The 26,278-nt window shown below is 39.5% G+C and overlaps 1 protein-coding gene across 2 annotated transcripts in view; it reads right to left on the bottom strand.

The window, feature by feature from the left end:
• The window catches only part of IL31RA (interleukin 31 receptor A), a 71,968-nt gene that overhangs the window by 30,221 nt on the left and 15,469 nt on the right, over positions 1-26,278 (bottom strand). For both annotated transcript variants that reach the window (XM_054487991.1, XM_054487990.2), the window contains exons 3-6: positions 24,346-24,463; positions 20,817-20,998; positions 9,268-9,419; positions 2,337-2,502 (exon numbers count right to left, since the gene is read on the bottom strand). In XM_054487991.1, the coding sequence (XP_054343966.1) occupies positions 2,337-2,502; positions 9,268-9,419; positions 20,817-20,998; positions 24,346-24,463 (618 nt within the window). The remainder of the gene's footprint in view (positions 1-2,336; positions 2,503-9,267; positions 9,420-20,816; positions 20,999-24,345; positions 24,464-26,278) is intronic.

The following is a 26,278-nucleotide window of genomic DNA, read 5'->3' as shown; positions in this document are numbered from 1 at the left end:
AAACATCTGTTAATACTAGTGTTAATACTGGAAACTCAACCAGGATCCAAAGGAATAAATCATTATTTTGTGGATGAGGTAGCACAGAAGTTGACCCCAGATGCTATCTGAGACCAGTCTGCAACTTGGGTATGAGACTGAAATCTAATTTTCTATTACAATATGGGTATCCCTAAACCACCTGAAATCATGAGGCCTGAAATCATGGTCATGGGGGAATTCATATTCTAAAACTCATCCCTTATAAATAAATAAGGTTAAAGCCTCAGAGGAAGGTTAGAAGGGTGGGCATTTTAAAATTCCTTGTCCATAATTCAGAAGAAGATGTGTGGCCATCACCAACTATTCATCCAATTAGTCATTCATTTACTGTTAGGCTGAAAAATGGCCCTCAAAATATCTCATCCAGGCCAGGCGCGGTGGCTCATGCCTGTAATCCCAGCACTTTGGGAGGCCGAGGCGGGCAGATCATGAGGTCAGGAGATCAAGACCATCCTGGCTAACACAGTGAAACTCCGTCTGTAGTAAAAATACAAAAAATTAGCCAGGCATGGTGGTGGGCGCCTGTAGTCCCAACAACTCGGGAGGCTGAGGCAGGAGAATGGTGTGAACCTGGGAGGCGGAGCTTGCAGTGAGCGGAGATCGCGCCAATGCACTCCAGCCTGGGCGACAGAGCGAGACTCCACCTAAAAAAAAAAAAAAAATCTTGTCCAAATCCCTGGAACCTGTAAATGTTTCCTTATATGGTAAAAGGGACTTTGCAGATGTGATTAAGTTAAGGATCTTGAGATGGGAACATTATCTTGGATTAGCCAGGTGGGTCCTAACTGTGATCACAAAAGTCCTTATAAGAGGGAGGCAGAGAGGTTTGACACACAAGAGTGGGGAAAGGTGATGTGATGATGGGGGGATAAGTATTGTAGATGGAAGAAGGACCACAAGCCAAAGAATGCAGGCAGCCACTAGAAGCTGGAAAAGGCAAGGAAACAGATTCTCCACTCAGAGTCTCAGAAGGAAATGGCCCTGCTGACATCTTGACTTTAGCCAGTGAAACTGATTTTGGACATCTGACTTCCAGAGCTATGGAAGAATACATTAGTGTTGCATTAAGCCACTAAATTTGTATTGTTACAGCAGCAATAGAAAACTGATACATTCATCACACATTTATTGATCATCTACTGAGGGTCAGATTCTGGTCAAGGCTCTTGATAAAAGTAACACATGCTGAGTGACCCTGAGCTGTTTATTAGCGTCTCTGAAACTCAGTTGCCTCATTTCCAAAATGGGAGTGACTCTACATATTTTATAGTGCTTTTAGGAGGATTAAAAATAATAATAGGAGGATAAATAATAAGAATAGGAAATCTAGCAGTTAGTGAATATCTACTATGGGCTAAACACATTATTTCATTTAATCTTTAAAATAATACTAAAAAATAGGTACTACTATAAACTCAACTTACATATTCTATTTCAATATAGAAAAGTGGAATAAATGTGAGGAAACTGCTGAGAATGAACTGAGAGATTAGGTATCTTGCCCAAAGACACCTGGCTTGGGATTTAAGCCAAACCCACTGACTGGAAGCTTTGCTCTTAATGACCGTACTGACACTTAGTAAGCACTCCATCAACCTGCAATCCACGCCTCTTTCCTTTCCTCACTGTCATTAACAATGTGATTTTTTTAATTGTATTAGTTATACCTTTATTTATTTTTTGAGTAGTAGCTCCAGGGTTCACAATATGTATCTTTAATTTATCACAGGATACCTTCAAATGATATGATACTGGCGGGGCACAGTGGCTCACGCCTGTAATCCCAGCACTTTGGGAGGCCAAGGTGGGCAGATCACCTGAGGTCAGGAGTTCAAGACTAGCCTAGCCAACATGGTGATACCCCTTCTCTACTAAAAATACAAAAATTAGCCAGGCGTGGTGGTGGGCTCCTGTAATCCCAGCTACCTGGGAGGCTGAGGCACAAGAATTCCTTGAACTCGGGAGATGGTGGTGGCAGTGAGCCGAGATCGTACCACTGCACTCCATCCTGGGTGACAGAGTAAGACTGCATCTCAAAAACAAAACAAAACAAAACAAAACAAATGATATGATACCCTTTCATGTATAGTATAAGAACCTCATGAGTATTAAAATGTGATCCTTTGCCTTTGGGGCACAAAGTTGTGCCGGCTCACTCTTGGGGGTACAGGGGGCCCCTGGGGTCATGAGATTCCATGATTCCCAACCAGGACACTTGACAAACCCCACCAAGTCTAGCCCAAAGCAGCCCTACACAAGAGCAGACAGGACGGGAATCGCAGGGAGTAGCTCGCCTTCTTCCTCAGTCATTCCCATTTTTTCTTGGCTCCAGTCACTCCAGAACTTTGACTCCTTGACCGCACATCGCAGAGCTATGACATATTCTGTAAAAGGCTGCAGCCCCGTGAGGTTGTAGGTTTGGTTTTTATCTTTACGGTTCTTAGCGAAGTTGACTTCCATCTACAAGACAGAGACAATCCTAAACTGAAATGGAGACCACACATATTATCCTCCCATTTTCCTCTTCACTACCCAGTGTACTTTTACATTTTTAGAACTAGTAACACTCTAAATCAAATTTTAAAATATATCATTTTCATTAACAGACTTCCATATGTGCCTGGGAACAATTGGTACCTACACAGATATGAACATCCCCATGAACCACCACCTCCCTTCCCATTTCCTGTATCTAAGCTTATGGGGCAGAGATTCCTGCCTCTGGCCTGGTCTGAGTGAGCAGAGCTCTGCTGCTTGCTGTTCTAGAAGATGCAAGCCTTATGACCCAGGGCAACCTGGGCCTAGGAGGTGACTCCAACACCTAGAGATACTGCCTCATGGAACAGCAGAAACAGAGACCTTAGCTGCATCAAATGCAATCCTCATGTCATCCACGAGACCCAGGAAAGTTAAATAACCATTTAAATGAAAGTTAGAAGATCTACAGAATAGGATCAGAACACAGATTTCTTCACTCCTCGGCTTTTTCGTTTTACCCAAATCTTTCACTTCAAAGCACTGGTCTTTGGGTGACCAGTCAAGCTGCTGAAAGTCTCAACGGCCTGAATGTATAAATTAATTTTGATACTCTCTTGGGGAGGAAAGAGGTAAATAAATCAGTTATTTTCTCTAGATGTCAACTTCTCATTGGTAAAGTGAAGATGTTGCTTTATATAATTTCTGGGACTCAGCTCTCCAAGAGAAACTAAACATTTAGCTCTTCCTTTTCTGAGCACAGTCATTGTTGCTGCAATATAAACCTTTAGTTCAATATAGACATTTAGCTCAATATTAGCTTTATAAACCTAAAGTTTATAAAACCCAAAACCTAAAGGTTTATAAAGCTTATTTTGAGCTGATTAATAAAAAATAAACTGCACTAATAGGCATGTCTATTTAACTAGTATGCACACAGCATAGTCCCATGGATCTTGCAAGAGAAGGAAGTCCTGATACTACTTACATCTATGTCCCAGCCATGAAAATTAGTACCTAATTGCAGCTCCTGTGCTTTAAGGAAATTGGGCAGAGGGAGGATATGTGTCTATGGCAGAAAGCTGACAGCCGCAGATGGACTTTGGAACTCCCAGCCTCGTGAGACAGAGGTGGAACAAGAAGAGGCAATGACACTTTGGGGGCTAAATCCCAGGTTCCCTGAGCATCCTCTTCAAACAGGCCCTGGAGATGCTGTGACGGCAGACTAGGGTTGTGGAGAGTAACTTGAGACAACCTGTTGTTAGTTAGGGATCCAACTAGAAGAGGATTAAGACTGCCAGGAAAGGCCCAACCACATGGTGCCCTCCATATGTAATTTAAAATAAAAATACTAATCCATACAGCAAGTGTAAGGAAGTCTAATAAAGCTCTATTTTACTTGTCATGCTTTAAAAAATATATAATATTCTTCTTTTTAACCTTTCAATTTTTCCTCCTGCTTTGTTGTACCCTTAGCACATGCTCAGCCTGTGTAGTGGTTCTCAACACGTTCATACTCAGAAAGTTCTGCCTAATGCAGCCACAGAAGCCTCTTCCTCCCAGTCCCGGCCTCAGAGAAGATGAAACCGCTGCTCAGTCTTTTAATCAAGGCACCTGTAAGGCTCCTTTACGTTGTTATTTTGTCCAGCCAAGGTGCCTCTGGCCCTGACAGGATCCAGGATCAATTGATCCTTTATATACAGGCTTAGATCCAAAACTTCCCCAACTCTGCACAGGCAATGGAACCCTACCAAAATATTAATTAGCTTCATCAGGTTCGCTGTTAACAATCTATGCTTTGTTCCAAATCCTAATTCACCCAAAGTGTTTGTCTTAATAGATGAGTCAGAAGTTCTGATACAAAACCTAAATCAAATTCTGTGTGTGTGTGTGTGTGTGTGTATGTGTGTGTGTGTTTTCTGACTCTGTTGCCCAGGCTGGAGTGCAGTGGCACGATCTTGGCTCATTGCAACCTCTGCCTGCCGGGTTCAAGCGATTCTCCTGCCTCAGCCTCCCCAGTAGCTGGGGCTACAGGTCCGCACCACCATGCCAGGCTAATTTTTTTTTTTTTTTTTTTGAGACAGAGTCTTGCTCTGTCACCCAGGCTGGAGTACAGTGGCGATCTCGGCTTACTGCAAGCTCCACCTCCGGGGTTCATGCCATTCTCCTGCCTCAGCCTCCTGAGTAGCTGGGACTACAGGTGCCTGCCAACACACCCGGCTAAATTTTTGTATTTTTAGAGGGACGGGGTTTCACCGTGTTGGCCAGGATGGTCTCGATCTCCTAACCTCGTGATCCACTCGCCTCGGCCTCCCAAAGTGCTGGGATTACAGGTGTGAGCCACCGTGCCCGGCCATGCCCGGCTAATTTTTTGTATTTTTCGTAGAGACAGGGTTTCATTACGCTGGCCAGGCTGGTCCCTAACTCCTGATCTCAGGTGATCCACCCACCTCGGCCTCCCAAAGTGCTGGGATTACAGGCGTGAGCCACTGCACCCAGTCCATAAATCAAATTCTTAAAATAGTTTTGAGATCCCTTCCTAAGAGGCTCACATGGCTTTATTATATAAAGGTGCAAACCCTTTAGACTAGGGCCACAGAAGAATCTGGAGGGTGTTGAGGTATGGTCACATGGATGGCAAACCTGGGAGACAGAAAACCTGAGCTTAGGTTTGCAACTTACAAGCCCTGTGATCTTGAATGGATCATTTAAGCTTTCAACATCTTGATTTCCTAATCTGCAAAAACGGGGATAGCAAGGCCTCAATTACAGGATATTTGCAAGGATTAAATAATTTGGAGTATAAGGAAGCTCTCTGTTACTCATAGTATCATACAAATATGGGTCTTGCTATATGGACATGTTGGAATTTTAGCATTAGTTTTACATGGCTACATTTAAACAAATATTTATTGAGCACAGGCATGCACCAGGCAAAGGGAAAACAGATGAAAACTAAGGTCCCTGCATTTGAAGAACTTACAGTGTAACTGGAAGAGAAAGTTGAAATGCATTGCTGTTAAGTGCAATGACAGAAGCATGCAGAGGAGGGACCAGGCCCAGGCCCTCAGAAGGAAATATGTCAGGCCTGAGTTCTGAAAGGTGAAGAGATTGGGGCAGGAGAGGTGCAAAAGCAGAGGGTGTTCTAGGAAGAGGCACAGAAAGAGTGAGAGAACATGATGCAAGGGAAACAAGCCATTCAGAATGACCAGAGAGGCAAGAGCAAGAGCGTGAAGGGGTCGGCAGAGGCTAGGTCTCACAGAGTTAATAATTTGGACCCTTTTCCATCAACAATGGAAATCTTTGATAGAAGGTTGGGAAGAGCAGAGTTGGGTTTAGCTAGGATTGCAACTGAGGATAACTGCTTGTATTTGAAAGCTAAGGAGAAGGCCAAGCATGGTGGCTCACGCCCACAATCCCAACACTTTGGGAGGCTGAGGGAGGTGGATCACCTGAGGTCAGGGGTTCGAGAGCAGCCTGACCAACATGTGAAACCCCATCTCTACTAAAAATACAAAAAATTAGCCAGGTGTGGTGGCACGAGCCTGTAATCGCAGCTACTTGGGAGGCTGAGGCAAGAGAATCACTTGAACCCTGGAGGTGGAGGTTGCAGTGAGCCAAGATCATGCCATTCACTCCAGCCTGGGCAACAAGAGTGAAACTCCACCTCAAAAAAAAAAAAAAAAAAAAAAAAGCAAGCAAGCAAGGAGAGAGAAAGAGTACTACAGACTTCCACCTTCCTTCCTGCATCCTCCAGGAAAACAGGAGGCAGGACATTTTACCTTCGGGACTGGCAGGAAGCAAAGATGAGTACAGATGTGGGTGAGTTTGTCAAAGAGACAGGGTACAGGATGCCAAGGGTTAGGCAGTTTATACTTGTTGCCCTCACTTAGTGTTATATGCGGTATACTAATTTTCCAGAGGGACTCTGGTCCTGGTTTATTTTTCTTGTTGAATCCTATCCCAGGAGCTGTAGTGACTCTGCACTCAGCCAAATAGAAGGAATTAAGGGTTTATAGCCAGTAGATTATCCCAGAAGTTTCTCAGGTTCACAGAGACCATGACATGTGGTATGAAGAGGAGCTTGTGCTGTGCTGGGGACTGCCCTGCTTAGGGGTTCCCCAAACTACAGTTAATGAATCTAATGTTCCATGTAGGCAGGTTCAAAGAGAATGGTTCCAGAGCTGGCTTAGAAAGGAAGCTAGGGGGAGAAGTGGCCATTATCATCTCTCTGAACACAGTGATAGAAGCAGAAGGCAGATAAGGGGGGTTCCCAGAGAATCTCCGACCTGCCCAAGTGTTCACATCAGATGCTTTTGTGCAGATGAGGAAACCTGCCCAGGGTCTTGTCCGCGCATGTCCACAACAGACTGGGGACCCGCCTGTGCACTGGGAGAATGGGGTGGAGCCACGGGAAGTTCATGCTTTGTGCAGGGGGGAAGGAGCCTGGCCTCTTCAGCTCCTGTGTGGTGGCCTGGTATTCAGTCTGTGAGGTGGTAGCCTGTTAGCAGGAGCCCATCTCGCTTTGCTGAGAGTTTTTTTCTCTTTTTTCCTTTTCGCCCAATAAATTCCTCTCTCCTCACCCTTCAATGTGTCCACATGCCTAATTTTTCCTGTTGACACAAGAACCCAGATTTAGCTGAACTAAGGAGCAAAAATTCTGCATCAATAGGACAAATAATGCTTTTCTGAAAGAGTTCCAGACAAGCAGAGGATGCTGCAGTAAACAGGGTGTCTATGGGTTTCCACAAGGGAAAGGGTCACATGATAGCCTCCTGGACAAGATAAAAAAAAAGTAGGCTGAATGATGATAGTGGTAATTAGGTATATTCATAGAAACCTGAATAAATGACCATATCCAAAGGAGGGGTTGATCCTCTGGATGGTTTCTACTGGTTTACCACAGGGCTCTGATGTAGTCACCATTTTTATTAATAATTAGATAAAGGTATAGAAGGAAGTGTTATCAAACCTGGGGATACTGAAAAGTTAAAAAGTAAAAAGTTAATCATAAGTTTTGGGTGACCAAACAGGATTCTAAATAGGCTGGAATGATAGATAAGACCAACATGAAGAAATTCAATAAGAATAAATAAAACACCTGAACTTAGGTTAAAAATCAACAAATGATAAGATAGTAGAGGTATGTTTTACTAGCAAGTGTTCAGGAGGTAAGAAGTCTTAAAGATTTAATTGGCTAATAGTTGATTAAAAGTCAATAATGTGGCTGCTCATGATGGCTCACACCTGTAATCTCAGAACTTTGGGAGGCTGAGGGAGGAGGATCACTTAAGACCAGGAGTTCGAGACCAACCTGGGCAACACTACAAAAAAAATTTTAAAATCAGCCAGGCATGGTGGCATATGCCTGTAGTCCTAGCTGCTCAAGAGGCTGAGGCAGGAGGATCGTTTGAGCCCAAGAGTTCAAGGCTGCAATGAGCTGCAATCACACCACTGCACTCCAGCCTGGGTAACAGAGTGAGACCCTGTCTAAAATTTATAAAAAGGCAATAAATATGAGATGATTACAAAAAGGTGATACAATTTCAGGCTGCATTGATGGAAACTGCAGAATATTTTCTTGTCTTTGAGGTAAGAAAACATTTCCTAAGACACAAAAGGCATTAAGCATAAAGGTAAAGACTGATAAAACTTTAACCATATTAAAATTAAGTGACTGTTCCTCAAAAGTCACCATTAAGAGAGTGAAACATCATGCCACATAGTGAAAGATGTTTGCAATACATGTAACAAATAAAAGACTCATAAATAGAATATATAAGGAATGCCTACAAATCAATTGAAAAATCAGGCAGACCAGCCAATAGAAAAAACATGCAAAAGGCTTAAATCAGCACTTCCAGAAGAAGGAATCCAAAGGGCCAATAAACATGTGAAAAGGTGTGTAACTTCATTAAAGGTCAGGTAAATGCAAATCAAAGCCACCATTCCATCATATTCATACGATGGGATACTACACAGCAATGAAAATGTATAAACTACAGCATTATATAGCATGAATAAGTCTTAAAAGCACAATATTGAGAGATAGAAGCCAAACATTAGAAAATACAAAATATATGGATTCCCTTTATATACTCCTCCTCTATTTCTACTGGGCGCTTCTTCATCCTGGGACTCAAGGAAACAGGGCATAGTCTCTTAAACTATGTTCTTCAGTGATGCAAGCTTAAATGGTAAAAAATGAAAGCAAAGAAGATTACCATGAAAATCAGGGTAATAGCTCTAAAGGAGGTCATGAGCAAAGGGCAAGCAGAGGGCTCTGGCATCCTGGAGATGTTCTATTCTTGACCGCAGTGGTTTCTACATGAGCACTGACTTAATAATAATTTGTTAAATGTAATATTATGTTTTGTTCACCTTTCCCAATGTATGTTATACCTCATGATTTTATAAAAGGTCAGAAAAATAAAAAATAAAATGGCCAAACCATAGACTCTCTGGTAGCCAACATAGCCAGACACAAACTTGGATATAATGCAGAAGTAAATTTCTCACTCTTTATTATGTCCCTGCACTCAGAAGGCAAAAATGCCTATTGTAGAACACTCTTCCAATCTAAAAGGTCCAGATGGAAAAATGGAAAACTGGGAGGAGAAGTACTTAGCAATGTCTCTCTTCTATTCTTAATGTAAAAAGTGAAATAGTGATTCCAGGTCAACAATAGTTGTCAATGATTCTTTTCCTCTGAGCCTCTAATAGGAATATTATTATAACAGCATAACTTACCCAGCTGGTACTATTGACTGTCCTGAATCGAAGTGTGTATTTTAAATCAGATGAAACAGGTGCCAACTCAGGCTTTGTCCATTCAATTTGAATCATTCGTTTGATGCCCAAAACTGGTTTCACACTGAAAATCTTAGGTGGTTCAGTTTTCGCTGAAAATAAAAATCATACAACTCTCATATTTGCAAAAAGATAAGAATTTTCTAATAGCATCCACCCAAAATTGAAAAAAGAAAAAACCCTAGAAAGGAAATGATAGTGCATTGTGGTCTGCTATATGAACAAAGATGGCATTTGCAAGGCAGTACAAAAGGAATGTCACCCCCCAAACCCCGACACCTCTGAAAAAGGAATACCCAGTGAGAGAAGGATGCATTCCTGTGATTTTTCAGCAAATCAGCCTCTTATTGATGGGTCGTATGCTATGCCAAGCAGAAGGGAGGTAAAAAGAGACCACACAACCAGAAAATAGGCTGTCTTTCTTATTTACTCTTACCTCCCCAAGGCCTCTCCTTCCTTGACCCCTAGGATGATGGAATACCCACTATAAACACTGGAAAATAACTCTCATTTTCCTTGCACACTGCAAACATTTTAGCCTTAAATTTCTCTCTTTGAAAATAAGCATTTTTCTAGTTATAAATGTAGCATATGCTTATTATGCAACATTTTTTAAGTGTAGAAAAATACAAAGAAAAACTAAAAATCACTATCCCATCAACCAGAGATAACCCTTATTACCATTTTGGTATATTTCCTTTCAGCTGTTTTCTGTATAATTATTTGCATTATCTTTTTTTAATTTTTTTTATTGTTTTTTTTATTTTTATTTTTTTTTATTTTTTATTATTATTAGTATTATGCTTTAGGTTTTATGGTACATGTGTGCAATATGCAGGTAAGTTACATATGTATACATGTGCCATGCTGGTGCGCTGCACCCACTAACTCGTCATCTAGCATTAGGTATATCTCCCAATGCTATCCCTCCCCCCTCCCCCCACCCCGCAACAGTCCCCGAAGTGTGATGTTCCCCTTCCTGTGTCCATGTGTTCTCATTGTTCAATTCCCACCTATGAGTGAGAATATGCGGTGTTTGGTTTTTTGTTCTTGCGATAGTTTACTGAGAATGATGATTTCCAATTTCATCCATGTCCCTACAAAGGACATGAACTCATCATTTTTTATGGCTGCATAGTATTCCATGGTGTATATGTGCCACATTTTCTTAATCCAGTCTATCATTGTTGGACATTTGGGTTGGTTCCAAGTCTTTGCTATTGTGAATAATGCCGCAATAAACATACGTGTGCATGTGTCTTTATAGCAGCATGATTTATAGCCCTTTGAGTATATACCCAGTAATGGGATGGCTGGGTCGAATGGAATTTCTAGTTCTAGATCCCTGAGGAATCGCCACACTGACTTCCACAAGGGTTGAACTAGTTTACAGTCCCACCAACAGTGTAAAAGTGTTCCTATTTCTCCACATCCTCTCCAGCACCTGTTGTTTCCTGACATTTTAATGATTGCCATTCTAACTGGTGTGAGATGGTATCTCATTGTGGTTTTGATTTGCATGCATTATCTTTTAACAAAATTGGTATTATGCTAAATAAAGCTTTTGTTTTTTAAAAATAACATTATGCAATCAGCATAATGTTGATTGTACTAATAATTCTTCAAAACATGATTTTTAAGGTTCATAATATTCTACTTTATGGATGAACATAATTTTTTGACTTATGTTCTATTATCGCACAGTCATGGTATTACAGCAGGTAGCTAATCAGGCATGAGAAGGACAGGAGAGGGCTCCCCCTACACCCCACCAGGAAAGTCAGGTGACCATCAGGTGATGCTCAGACCGTTGTCATGCTGCCTTGCAAACCTAACAATTGGCTGTAGCCAGCACCAGGGAAAGGCAGTTTCCCTATATATAAAAACACCTGTAACGGGGGTGATTGGCAGCTCCCCAATAAGATCTTAGGAATTGGGCTGGACGCAGTGGCTCACATCTGTAATCCCAGCACTTTGGGAGGCTGAGGCAGGCGGATCAGGAGGTCAGGAGTTCAAGACCAGCCTGGCCAACATAGTGAAACCCCATCTCTACTAAAAATACAAAAGTTAGCCGGGCATAGTGGCGGGCGCCTGTAATCCCAGCTACTCAGGAGGCAGGAAAATCACTTGAACCCAGTAGACGGAGGTGGCAGTGAGCCACCACTACACTCCATCCAGCCTGGGCGACACAGTGAGACTCTGTCTCAAAAAAAAAAAAAAAAAAAAAAATCCCAGGAACTGGGCGAGTGGGCTCAAGCATGGCCATTAAAAGGCAAAATGGCAGAGTTTAACTGGTATATGAGCTTCTGGGGGCATTCCACTGGAAAAGGGAAGAACGCCTCAGTTGAGCATGCCTAGGACTCCAGTAAATACACTGCGCATGCTCACCTCCTAAGTGCTAGCAGGCCACCGTGCAAGTGGGCAGCTCACCGTAAGGGAAGAATCAAGGGAAATGGGATGCAAGATGCCAGAAGTAGGCCGGCGTAGAAAACCCAAGGCGTAGAAAAGTCCAAGGTCAAACGGGGCGCTTGACCTCCAGGATGCCCACTTGGCCCTCTTCCAGGTGTTCTTTACCTTCTTCCTTCTTTCCATTCCTGCTCTAAAGCTTTTTTGTCTTTTACTTTTTATTTTTGTTTTTTGAGATGGAGCCTCCCTCTGTCACCCACGCTGGAGTGCAGTGGGGCGATCTCGGCTCACTGCAAGCGCCGCCTCCTGGGTTCACGCCATTCTCTTGCCTCAGCCCCCCAAGTAGCTGGGACGACATGCATCTGCCACCACGCCCAGCTAATTTTTTGTATTTTTAGTAGAGACAGGGTTTCACCGTGTTAGCCAAGACGGTCTCAAGCTCCTGACCTCGTGATCCGCCTGCCTCGGCCTCCCAAAGTGCTGGGATTACAGGCATGAGCCACCGCGCCCGGCCTCTAGAGCTTTTTAATAAACTTCCACTCCTGCTCTAAAACGTGCCTCAGTTTCTTCTTCTGTCGTATGCCCCTCAGTTGAATTCTTTCTTCCGAGGAGGCAAGAACTGAGGTTGCTGCAGACTCATACGGATTTGCTGCCGGTAACTCAGATAACTTCCACCGCTAACAATAGTGTTTCTAATTTTTCATTTAAAACTCCTTGAGGACAAAGGCTGGTCTTGATCACAGAGTCTAGAATTAACACCTGACATTTAGCAGGTATCAAATATTTGTTAAGTGAATGAGTAAATGGATGATGGTTGAATTTTCCTTTACATCTCTGGTGGTTTCCTTAGACCCCTTAGCATAGGCTGACTGGGTAAAAGGGCATGACCATTTTTAGGGCTGCTGTCACACAGGTCCATTTTGCTTTCCAGAAAGGTTATACCAATTTCAGTTTCCATCAACATTGTATGAATACCCATCTCACCAGACTCTTGCTAGCTAGAATTGAATAGTATTATCTTTTTAGTCTTTGTAATTTTTTTTAATTTTTAAAATTTTTAATTTGTGAGTACATAGTTGGTGTGTATATTTATGGGACATACGAGCTGTTTTGATACAGGCATGCAATGTAAAATAATCACATCATGGAGAATGGGGTCTTTATAATTCTTGAAGAGTTTTAGAAAGCAAAATCCCTACTTAGAGACATGGACTTTAAAACATTAACTGGGTAAAAATATTCAGAAAACTCTTGGTAGCTACTGAAAAAATAATTTGTACTGATGCCCGGACTAAAGGGTGGTCATGAATCCGTGTGGCCACTAGTAAGTAGAGCCGTATACAATAGACATATTAAATATTTCCATAAAATTATTGATACGTATTGAGTACTTTATAAGTATTTTTTTAGGTGAATCATTTTGTTGAATCCTCTCAACCACCTAACATTTATTATATCCATTCTACAGAAGATAAAACTGGTATTGGAAAAGGGAAAATAACTTTCTAATAAGAAGGCAATCTAAGACTCATTTGTATCCACACCAAAGTTCCTGCCCTTGCTCATTGCACTAAACCACTTCCAGTCAGAATAAACACAAATACCTACTGTAGTTCCACTTAACTCTAATACTCCATCACCAAGGAGATAGAAAGTATTAGTTATTCCTCTGAATAAAAATAGCCCTCAGAATATCTCATTAAGAACTGATTTATATCAAGTGACATCAGCAAAATGGCAGACTAGGTAGCTCTAAGTTCTTGTTCTCCCATGAAAACATTGGAAAAAAAAAAAAGACAGGGCTGGGCGCGGAGGCTCATGCCTGTAATCCCAGCACTTTGGGAGGCTGAGGCAGGTGGATCACAAGGTCAGGAGATCAAGACGATCCTGGCCAACATGGTGAAACCCTGTCTCTACTAAAAATACAAAAATTAGCCGGGTAGTGTGGTGCGTGCCTGTAGTCCCAGCTGCCTGGGAGGCTGAGGCAGGAGAATAGCTTGAACCTGGGAGGCGGAGGTTGCAGTGAGCCAAGATTGAGCCACTGCACTCCAGCCTGGGTGATAGAGCAAGACTCCAACTCAAAAAAAAAAAAAAAAAAAGGACAGAAACTGGCTGAACTAAACTTGTAGGAGCTCTGGAAATCAACCCAGGGTTTATAACCATTATAAACACCAATTCAAGACAAAGTCACCTTCAAAGTGGCAGGAAAATAGTTTTGTGGCTGTCTTACTTGCCCTTGCCCCACCCTCTCCCTGAAACATCAGTGGTCTTGGTTTGAAGAAGGTGGCATCTCAGCTCCTATTTCCCTTCTACCAACTGGAGAGAACAGAGCACGCTTACTTACATTCCAGCCTCTCTGAGGGTAGACTAAACGACTGGTGTCTGTTTTGCCTAACTTTAATCTCAGGCAGGAAAAGAGCCAGGCACTGCTCATAAAAGCTACAGGGAGACTACAGACACATGGAAGCCTGGAGCAAGAGATTATGTATGCAGACATACAATAAATTATATGAAATCATAAGGAGAAACTGGGTAAGATTCTTTGGGAAATTAAGACATTCAAAAGCAGCTGTGGCCAGGCACAGTGGCTCACACCTGTAATCCCAACACTTTGAAAGGCCGAGGCAAGCAGATCGCTTGAGCTCAGAAGTTTGAAACTGGCCTGGGCAGCATGGTGAAATGCCACCTCTACAAAAAAATATAAAAATTAGCCAGGTGTGGTGTGTGCCTGTAGTCCCAGCCACTTGGGAGGCTGAGGTGGGAGAATGGCTTGAGACCAGGAAGAGGAGGTTGCCATGAGCTATGATGGCATCACTGAACTCCAGCCTGGGCAACAGAGCCAGACCCTGTCTCAAAAAAAGAAGAAAAAAAAGCAGCTGTGTGTATATACAGTGTAACTGAGAAAGCACCATCCAGGCCTATGCAAGATGTATACTCAGAAAAGAACTGAGAAGACTTTAAATTTTCACCTTGGGCTGATCCCTAGGCTCAGAGTAAGCCCAGCTAATCTATGAGGAACAGCCCCAGCACAGAGTCAGTCTGCAAAGACTTGGAGAGGTAGCTGTTTTTTCCAAGGCCCAATTTTTAACAACAACAACAAAAATTGCAAGGCATACAAAGAAACAGGAAAACATGGCCCATTTAAGTAAACAAAATAAATCCACAGAAACTGTCCTTGAGGAAGCCCAGCCATCAGAATTTCTAGACCAAGACCCTAAAATGATCACCTTAAATATGTTCAAAGAGCTAAAGTTAAACATGGACAAACAACTAAAGGAAATCAGGAAAATAATACATGAACAAAATGAGAATATCAACCAAAATATATAAATTATTTTTTTAAAAGAAGCAAACAGAAACTCTGAAGTTGAAAATCACAATACCTGAAATACAAATTCACTACAGGGGTTCAGCAGTAAATTTAAGCAGGCATAAGAAACAATCAGTAAATGTGAAGATAGAACAACTGAAAGTATTGAGTCTGAGGAACAGAAAGAAAAAAAATAGGAAAAATAAACAGAGTCTAAGGGAGCTGTGGAACAGGATCAAGCCAACCAATAAACACATTTTGGGAGTTTCTGAAAGAGAAGAGAGAGAGGAAGTGGTGGAGAGATTATTTGAAGAAATAGTAGCTAAAAAGTCCCCAAATGTGATGAAACACACAAATCTGCAAATCCAAGAATCCCAATGAATACCAAGTAGGATAAACCCAAAGAGACCCACACTAAGACACATTACAACCAAAACCCTAGAAAGACAAAGACAGTATCTTGGAAGCAGCAAGAGAGATACAACTCATCACATACAATGGATCTTCAATAATATTATCAACTAATTTCTCAGCAAAAACCTTAGAGCCCAGAAGGCAGTGGGATAATACATTTAAAGTGCTGAAAGAGAAAAAAATTGTCAACTGAGAATTACATACCTGGCAAAACTGTTCTTCAAAAATGAGGGAGAAATTAAGACATTCCAAGAAAAATAAAAGTTGAGTGAGTTCATTACCAATAGTCCTGCCCTATAAGAAATGCTAAAAGGAGTCCTTCTGGTTGAAATGAAAGGACACTAGACATTAACTTGGAGCCAGATGAAGATATAAAGATCTCTAGTATAAATACATGAGCAAATATAAAAGCTAGTATTACTGTAATTATGGTTTATAATTCCTCTTTTTATTTTCCAAAGAATTTAAAAGACAAATGTATGAAAAACAATTACAGCTTTATGGTATACAATGGATACAGATGTAATCTGTGACATCAAGGATATAAAATGGGGGTGGGGAATGAAGCTGTGTAGGAGTAGAGTTTTATATGCAATTGAAGTTAAGTTGATATCATTTCAAATTAGATTGTTATAACTTTAGATGCTATTTGTAGTCCCCATAGTAATCTCAAAGAAAGTATCTATAGAAAATACACCAAAGGAAATCAAAACATGTCACCATAAAGAAATCAACTAAACACAAAAGAAGACAATAATGGAAAAATGAGGGATAAAAAAGCTATAAAATATAAAGAAAAATTTTTTAATGTCAAAAGTAAGTCCTTCCTTATCAACAATTACTTTAAATGTAAATAGGTTAAACTCTCCAACCCAAATACACAGATCAGCAGATAATTAAAGAAAAAAAAATCCAACTGGCTGGGCACAAGGGCTCATGCTGGTAATCCCAACATTTTGGGAGGCCAAAGCAGAGGGTTCATTTGAGGCCAGGAGTTCAAGACTAGCCTGGGTAACATGGCAAGTCTCTATAAAAAATAAAAAATTTAAATTAAAAAAAAGATCTAACTATATGCTATCTACAAAGACTAACTTTAGATCTGAAAATACAAATAGATTGAAAGTGAAAGGATGAAAAAAGATGTTCCATGCAAATAGCAAACAAAAGCGAGCAGGGTGGCATACTAAAATCAGACAGAATAGATTTTAAGTCAAAAACTGATGCATATCAAACATAGCTAAAGTTTATTTATTTAGATACCACTAACTGTAATAATTTATGACAGAGGCTGGACCAAAGTAAACTCTGGCATTATCTGTGAAAAAGGTTTAAGCAAATTACCACTGTAAACTGGGGGTAGGGAGGACATATTTCAATTAGAGATCAAAATATATATATATTTTGAGATGGAGTCTCGCTCTGTCACCAGGCTGGAGTGTAGAGGCATGATCTTGGCTCACTGCAACCTCTGCCTCCCAAGTTCAAGTGATTTTCCTGCCTCAGCCTCCCGAGTAGCTGGGACTACAGGTGCGCACCACCACGCCCAGCTAATTTTTGTATTTTTAGTAGAGACGGAGTTTCACCATGTTGGCCAGGATGGTCTCAATCTCTTGACCTCATGATTCACCTGCCTCGGCCTCCCAAAGTGCTGGGATTACAGGCATGAGCAACCATGCTAGCCCAAAATATTTTTAATTGCTCTTAAAAGCACTGTCATAGTTCTATCCACTTGAATTTAAATAAGAAAAGTTCCATTGAAAGTAATGTCAAAAACCACAATTACTTTTGTACTAACCTAATTATTATAAAATTATTATGCTTATTATTCTGATATTAAATGCTTTCATTAAAGGATTCCAAAAAAAAAAAAAAATCTTAGTACTTAGCAACACTTTACCAGGTCCTAGAAACATATTATAAAGCAGAGTTTCTTCAGAGATTAATTTTATAATTCCAGTATTGTATCAATTTAGGCCAAAATTCCTCCTCAAAGTTTTAAGCAGTGGCAATTACAGAATATTTAAATAGATACTAAATCTAGTTGAAAGAGGGACTAGAAAGTTTGTTTTGTTTTGTTTTGAGTTTTCTTTGTAACTGAATTTGCTTTTTAATATTTTAATTGCTAAAGTGATAATACACTTATTTTAAGAAAGTAAAAATAGTAATAATGAGGGTTTTTGAGAAAAAGTGAATAATCTTGTCCCCTTCCAGGTCCATCATCATGAATTAACACCAATGTTTACAGTGTGGAGTAAGTCTTCCAAAGGGAGTTCTTAAGAAAAAAGTTTTATAAAGAAACCAAGTCAAAAACTTCCCACAAAGAAAGCCCAGGCCCAGATGGCTTCACTGAGGAAATCTATTGACAGGTTTAAAAATAATTAACACTAGTCTTTCACAGACTTTTCCAAAAAAATAGAAGATGAGGAAATACTTACCAGCTCATTCTATGAGGCCAATACTGCCCTGATACCAAAAACAAAGATATCACAAGAAAGCTACAGACCATATCCATGTTGAATATAGGAGCAAAAATTCTCAATAAAAACCTAGGAATCCAAATTCAGCGACATATAAAAAGAATTATACACCACAACCAAGTGGAACTTATTACAGAAATACAAGGTTTGTTTAACTTATGAAAATCAGTCAACGTAAGACACCATTTTAATAAAAGACAAAACCATATGATCATCCCACCAGATAAAGAAAAGGCATGTGACAAGATCCCACACCTATTCACAATAAGGAAATGCTCAACAAACTATGAGTGGAAGGAAATTTTCTCAATGTGCAATGGGTATCTACAAAACCCATAGCTAACATCAAACTTAAATGGCGAAAGACTGGATGCTTTCCCCCTAAGATCAGGAACAAGAAAAGGATGTCTGCTTTCAACACTTCTATTCAACGCTATACTAAAAGTTCTAGACAAGGCAACTAGACAAGAAAAATAAAATGTATCCAGATCATAAAGTAAGAAATAAGATTATGTTTGCAGATGACATGACCTTGTATACAGACAATCCTAAGGAATCCACCTAAAAAACCTATTAGAACCAATAAACAAGTTCAACAAGGTTGCCAATTACCAAATCGATGTACAAAAATCAATTGTATTTATATACACTAACAATGAACAATCTGAAAATAAAATTAAGAAAGCAATTCCATTTACAATAGCATTTAAAAGAATAAAATATTTTGGAATAAACTGAACCAAAGAAGTGTACAACTTCTACACTGAAAACTGTAACAAATTAATGAAAGAAACTGAAGGCAGCCTAAATAAATGGAAAGATATCCCATGTTCATGGATTGGAAGATTGTATATTATGAAGATGACAATATCTGTATTGAAATTGCAGCTGACTTCTCTGCAGAAATTGACAAGCTAATACTAAAATTTATATGGAAATGCAAGGGACCCAACAGCTAAAACAATCTTGAAAAAGAACACAGTTGGAGGACTCATTTTCCCAATTTCAAAATTTATCATAAGGCTACAGTAATCAAGACAGTGTGGTATTGGCCTAATTACAAAAATATAGTTCAATGGAATAGAATTGAGGATCCTGAAAAATACCTTACATTTATGGTGAAATAATTGATTTTTACAAAGGTGCCAAGACAATTCAACAGCATGGGGTGGGGCCATGGGGGCAGAAATCATCTTTTCAACAAATGGTTCTGGGATAACTGGATATCCACATGCAAAAGAATAAAGTTAGACCCCTATTTAACACCATATACAGAAATTAACTAAAAATGGATCAATAATTCAAATGTAGGAACTAAGACTTCAAAACTCTTAGAAAAAACTACAGCAGTAAATCTTTCTGACCTCAGGTAAGGCAATGGTTTCTTAGATATGACACCTAAAGTACAAACAATCAAATAAAAAATATATACATTTTTGACTTCGTATAAATATTTTTCTACCTTAACCATTTAAAAAGTAAAAGAAAACCCACAAACAGGGAGGAAATATTTGCAAATTACATATCTGATAAGGAACTTGTGCCAAGAATATATAAAGAATTCTTAAAACTCAACAATAACGACAACTCAATTATAAATAGGCAAAGGATCTGAATAAGCATTTCTCCAGAGAAGATATACAAATGGCCAATAAACACATGAAAAATGTTCAACATCATTAGACATTGGATAAATGCAAATCAGAACCATAACAAGGTATCACTTCACACCCACTAGGATGGCTATAATTAAAAAAAGATGGACAATAACAAGTGTTGGTGAGGGTATGCAGAAATCGTAACCTTTATAAATTGCCAGCGGGAATGTTAAATGGTGCAGCCACTTTGATAAAGTTTAGCAGTTCTACCAAAAGTTAAACATTGAGTTACTATGTGACTCAGCAATTTCACTAGGTATATATCTAAGAGAATTGAAACATGTCCACACAAAAAATTGTATACAAATATTCACAGCAACATTATTCATAATAATCAAAAGGTAGCAACAAGCCAAATGTCCATAAACTGATGTATGGGTAAACAAAATGTGGTATATCCATCCAGTGGAATATTATTTAGCTATAAAAAGAAATAAAGCACTAATACATGCTGCAACATTGATGAACCTTGAAAACATTATGCTAAGTGAAAGAAATTAGATACAAAAGACCACATATTATATCATTATATTTTTATAAAATGTATAGGCAAATCCATACAGGCAGAAAATAGATTAGTGGTTGCCAGAGAATGGAGGAAAGAGAAAACAAAGGATTAGGGACTGACTGCTAATGGGTATGAATTTTCTTTTGAGGGCAATAAAAATGTTCTGAAATTAGACAGTGGTAACATTTGTACAACTTTGTGAATATGATAAAAACCACTGAACTGTACACTTTAAAAAGGTGAAATTTACATAATGTGAATTATATCTCAATACAGTTATAATTTTAAAAGTATATGGTGAAAATGAGTCTTTGAAAAAGATTTTTTTTAAGTCAGAAGTGGTGAGGCATTTTAAAAAATAATAATTTTATGCTCTTTTCCTTTATGAGCAATGACATTGGCAGGGTGGGGTGGTGGGGAGAGACCTTTTTGTTTCTTTGAGTGCAATTACAAACTACAAGGGGAAACCAGCGGCCCACAAAATAGCTTTTGTTTCTCATTCCTTTTTTCTCATTCGGTGAATCCCTCCCTCCCTCCCTTCCTTCCCTCCTTCCCTCACTTCCTTTCTTCTTTAATTAGAAGATGAATTCTCTGTATACCCACAACACATATCCTTGAACTTGATGAGCCTACTTTTGAGTCCACAGATACCTCTTTAACAAAGAAGGAGGTAAACATTTAATAAAGAGTATATACGAGTATCAAATAATACTTACCTATGTTCTCTAATCTCCAATATGTCATATCAGATTTAATTACACCATCTCCATTTTCAGCTTCCACCTCAATGGTATAATTATCTGGGATCGTTATTCTTGGAAGGAAAAAAGAGCACGAAGCACGATTTTCACTTGTAGAACTATTGGCTGTACAATTATCATGTTTTTCTCCAAAAGCGCTTTGCAGGAAAAAGTGATTCAACATGAGTTTAGTACAATGGTTTGGAAACATAGCCATATTTAATGTATTAAGCAGTAATTTGTTAGTTTTTCTCTGGGTTTTCTTGAGAACTGTATAGTCCAGGATATTTGGTTATCCTCTTTCCAAATTCTTTCCTCACCTCCAAGGAAAGGTAAAGGTTACCTGCTTTCTGCCGCCTGAGATGCTTTAGGAGCCATGAAAACCTCTTTGGATCCCTGTAAGCCATGAAAAGCTATAGTTGCAATGCATGTCCTATTGGCAAGAAATCATGAGTAGGTCCCTGAAAACTCCAGATTCTAGCCTTAAAAATTTATTCTTTTACATATGTATGTAAAAATATATTCACATATGTAAGGATTTGTTAAATACATTATGGTAGATACATAAATAGAATTTAAGTGATGGTTTTTAACATACTGTATTTATTGATATGGAAAGATGCATCTACGGCTGATAAAAAAAAGTAGGATGCATATCATGTATAGAATGATCACAGTTACATAAACATGAAGATATTTACATAACTTTGTGGAGATATCTAGAGAGATCATCAAAATGTTCAAGCTGTTACCCTTGGCAGTGGGATTCTGGGTAAGTTTTTACATTCTTTATAATTTTTCAGGTTGAAGTTTTGCACATTGGTATATACTGTTTTCAGAAAAATCTTTAAAACAGATAGATAGATGATAGATTAGATAGATACTATCAAGCTGTAACTTAACGAAAACAAATACACATATTAGTGGGAATCAGATGGGTGGTTCTAGCTATAGTCCACATGGTTCTGGGGATTGTGGAGGAGATAAAGTAGGCTGAGAACAGAAAAGAAGGCCCACCTTGCAAGGTACCAGTGTTTGCTGGTGTGCAGGAAGACATATACACATGGAATACATACAGGGAGACATAGACACATAGAATCATGGAATTTTGAAACTAGAAAGGACCTCAAGAGTGGTTGATGGTTATTTTACAGCACAAAAATGGCCTCCAGGGCAATGTGTCGTGGTTATAAGCACAGGTTCTAGAATCAGACCAGGTTTGAATCGTGGCTTTGCCCCTATTAACTGTGTGACTTGGGCAAGTTCTTTAACCTCTCTGTGCCTTAGTTTTGTCATCTGTAAAATGAAGACAGTAATATATCTATAGCATAGGGTTATGAGGATGAAATGAGCTAATGCACATAAGGCACTTTTAAAATGTCCAGCATAGAGTCAATAAATGTGAACTGTTATTACTATAATTGTAGTTGAATATTTCTGCACTTATTCATGCTGTGACCTTTGAGAAATAACCTTTCTCTCCTTTTCCATACCTCTAGACCTCCTTTCAGTCTCAGTTCAAAAATCACTATCTCCATGAAGGCATCCCCAACTCCCCAGGAAAAATTCTTTCCTATTGTTTCTGGACATCAGAAGGTTTTTGGCTTATTCCATGACCCACTGAAAAGTGCTCCCAGGTAGGCCATCCACAGGGAAACCCTTCCACTTTGCTTGGAAGAGATCCTCTTGGTGATAAATTCACAAAAATGCAAGCAGCCTAGGAGTTCTAGAGAGCCTAGCTGGCCTGAGGCCATCAAGGGGAGCTGGGTATAGGCCTGGGGATGCCCAGGCGTTTTCTATTTCTCCATGTCCAACTGGTGATAATAGTAACCCAAAGGGAAAGATGGAGGAAGAGGGGAAATGTCTCTATAAGACAGAAAAATAGGAGTAAACCTATAAAGGTGCCCAGATTCTCATTCTACTAGCAATTGATATTCAACACTGGGACTAGAACTGACAAATCTGGAAGAAAAGTCATTTGGATCATGGGTTATTGGGCCTTTATCATGCTTATTTTCTAAAACAGGGATAAGCAAACGACAGCCTGTAGGTCAAATATAGCCCATCTCTTGCTCTTGCACAGCCTGTAGGCTTAAGACTATTTACATGCTGTTAATGGTTGAAAAATAAATAAAACGAAGAAAAACACTTTGGGGCGTGTGAAAATTATATAAAATTCACATTTCAGTGTCCATGGATAAAGTTTTATTGGAAAGCAGCCGCACCCATTGGTTTATATATTGCCTATAGCTGTATGAGTGCTATAACAGTAGTGTTGAAAAGTTCTGACAAAGACCAATCTCCTTCTCAATATTACTATATTTACCATCTGGCCCTTTAGAGGAGAAATTTGCTGACTCCTGTTTTAAAGCATCTCTCTGACATAGGTGCTCATAGCTATATCAGTGCTGCAGAGAATACTGCTTGCTTTTTTTTCATTTCTTCCACTGAAAACACAAAGTGGACTTCCCTTGCAACGTGAGATTTTGCTTAAAAACAAAGAATTTGGAATCACAAACTGTTTTGAAATGAAAAAGGCTAAAGATCATCTTACAATGCTTCCCAACATGGGCCCCCTTATTCATTATTCACAAGAAGGAAGTAATGAGCTATGTTAAAAAATTTTTGTTAAAAAGGACAGGCATGGTGGCTCATGCCTGTAATCCCAGCACTTTTGGGAGCTGAGGTGGGCGGATCACTTGAAGTCCGGAGTTCGAGACCAGCCTGGCCAACATGGTGAAACCCTGTCTCTACTAAAAATACAAAAGCTGGCCAGGTATGGTGGTGTGCACCTGTAATTCCAGCTATTTGGAAGGCTGAGGCAGGAGAATTGCTTGAACCTGGGAGATGGAGGTTGCAGTGAGCTGAGATCACGCCACTGCACTCCAGCCTGGGTGACAGAGTGAGATTCTGTCTCAAAAAAAAAAGTTGTTTTTTTTTTTAACCTGCAAATATTTACTTAAAACATCTAGCTTTTGACTAGAATTATAATTAAAAATTATAAAATTTTCATTCTACAGAATTGGAATAAAGAGGGATGCTTGAGGTAGTAAAAAAAATTGGGGAATCATTGTCCTGGGGAATACTGTTCGACAGAGGTCACACAGCAAATTAGTGGCAGACCATGGTCAATTGCCTCTTAGTTCGGGGTTTACAACCTTACTTACTATATCTGGATCCAGAAAGAATGAACAGTTTTATAACACATTCTGGAAAGAGGCAGGGTACAGCTGGGTGTAGTAAATAAACAGATTTTTCCACTGTGCTTATAACTGGTGACTCATCTCAGCCAATGGGGAATCCAGGAGGAGGTCAACACTGGCTATGCCTCCCCTCCCTCTGCAGCTCCAGATCCTGTCCACAAGCCACTGGCTGCACACAGTGATCACCCAGAAACTGTCATTGAGGAAACTTTTTGCTTCATATGGGATGTGAATCATGAATGAATCAGAAACCTCTGCCTCCCCCATGCCCTGACTGATAAAACACAAGCTCCTGTACTTACTAAGTTCTCTTAGCTGTGTACTGGGTATAACTGGTTTCCTTTCGTGGACTCCAAGTGCAGGTTAAATTTTTCCTATAGTAGTAGACACAGGAAATGTTCTCAGGCTTAGCTGGCAGAGCTAAATAAATTAAAAACACACACACAAACACAAAAATTTCAGTACACAATAAATATTGCCAGCATTGAACATTTATAATGGAAAATATGCTGATCAAAAGCTAGATTTTTTTGGTTAGTTGCTAGATGTAACCTAGCAATCAGGTTCAATGGAAAGAATCTAACTTCATCTCTTTAATTATTCCCTTTCAAGAGCTAGATTTCTACTTTTTAAGAAATCCTTTTTTACATTCTTACTTAAAGTAACATTTGAGAAGCAAGCATTTTTAAAACACCAAGAAATACATACAAAGTATTTGTGATATACTCAGTAAACCATCAAATGGTAGAATCACTCTGGATAATTCATGGGTAACAGATGATGTGGGCATAAGCAAGAATACAACCATGCCACACTTCAACCATGTGTATCAACAATTTTCTTTTCCAGAAGATTGTACAATAGAGAAATTCATGAAATATCTTCAACTGTATCTTCATATCTTAGAAATCTTGCTCCTGAGAGCTCCCCACCCCATAGCATCCACACTTTCATAGGGAAACCAGATACTACCATCTAGAACAGGGACCTAGACCTTTAGGGGGTCCATGGGTAGGATTCAGTGGTCCATGAACTTAAATGGGGAAAATTTACATCTTTAATTTTCACTAACCTACTGTTGAAATTTAGAATTTCCTTCCATTGTAAGTGTAATCAATAAACTACAGTAATAGCATCACTGCCTGTGACTTTGTCACCATTATAAATCACAAATATTTTCATATTATATTTTGGTTGCTGCAGGTACCTTAAAATATTTATATGGTTTGGTTGTGTCCCCACCCAAATCTTAACTTGAATTGTATCTCCCAGAATTCCCATGTGTTGTGGGAGGACCCAGGGGGAGGTAATTGAATCATGGAAGCTGGTTTTTCCTGTGCTATTCTCATGATAGTAAATAAGTCTCACGAGATCTGATGGGTTTATCAGGGGTTTGCGCTTTTACTTCTTTCTCATTTTCTCTTGCTGCGGCCATGTAAGAAGTGCCTTTTGCCTCCCACTGTGATTCTGAGGCCTCCCCAGCCATTGTAACTGTAACTCTAATTAAACCTCTTTTTCTTCCCAGTCTTGCGTATGTCTTTATCAGCAGCGTGAAAATGGACTAATACAAATATGAAATACTATTATCACTATTTCTGAATTAAGGTAATTATTAATATTAGACCTAAATTAAGGCAATTATTAGGTCTTCTTATTTAGTGTGTTAATAAAGAAGACCACATATTACCAGATCACAAATTTGTTTCTTTAATATTTTGATGATTTCATTTCAGTATATTTTGGTATCTTTGTAATGCTATTTATTTCATTTGTGCATTTACAAACATTGTTTTGAGAATCAGCCCATAGACTTCACTAGATGACCAAGGGGTTGATCCTAAACATACACACACACACACACACATACACGTGTCTACACATGCACAACTAAGAACTAAGAGCAATTTTAGACTAAGGGCCATGTTCAGCTCTGAGGCTTATACTAAATTCTTTGTTGAGCCTTTGGCAAGATCATAGTCTTAAGAAGCAGGCATTTTTGAGAGAGGAGTGCAACTTCTTAAATTACCTTTACATATCAAAGGAAGGTCTAGTGCTTCCTAGGAAGGAAGTCTCTACCAGACAAGAAGTAGGAAAAAGCTGATCACTTCTAACAAGTAAATATGGGGGCAGGGATGGGGAGGGAATGAAAGGAAGGTAAAGCAAAGAATTCTGACATCAGTGTTCTTGATAGAGCGGTACAAACATGCGGATGGGTCCCATGCACCAAGGTCATCT

This window comes from Pongo pygmaeus, chromosome 4 (assembly GCF_028885625.2).
Source record: "Pongo pygmaeus isolate AG05252 chromosome 4, NHGRI_mPonPyg2-v2.0_pri, whole genome shotgun sequence".
NCBI lineage: Eukaryota > Metazoa > Chordata > Mammalia > Primates > Hominidae > Pongo > Pongo pygmaeus.
Note: the sequence above shows the minus strand (reverse complement) of the source record. Positions and strands in the feature narration are given on the sequence as shown.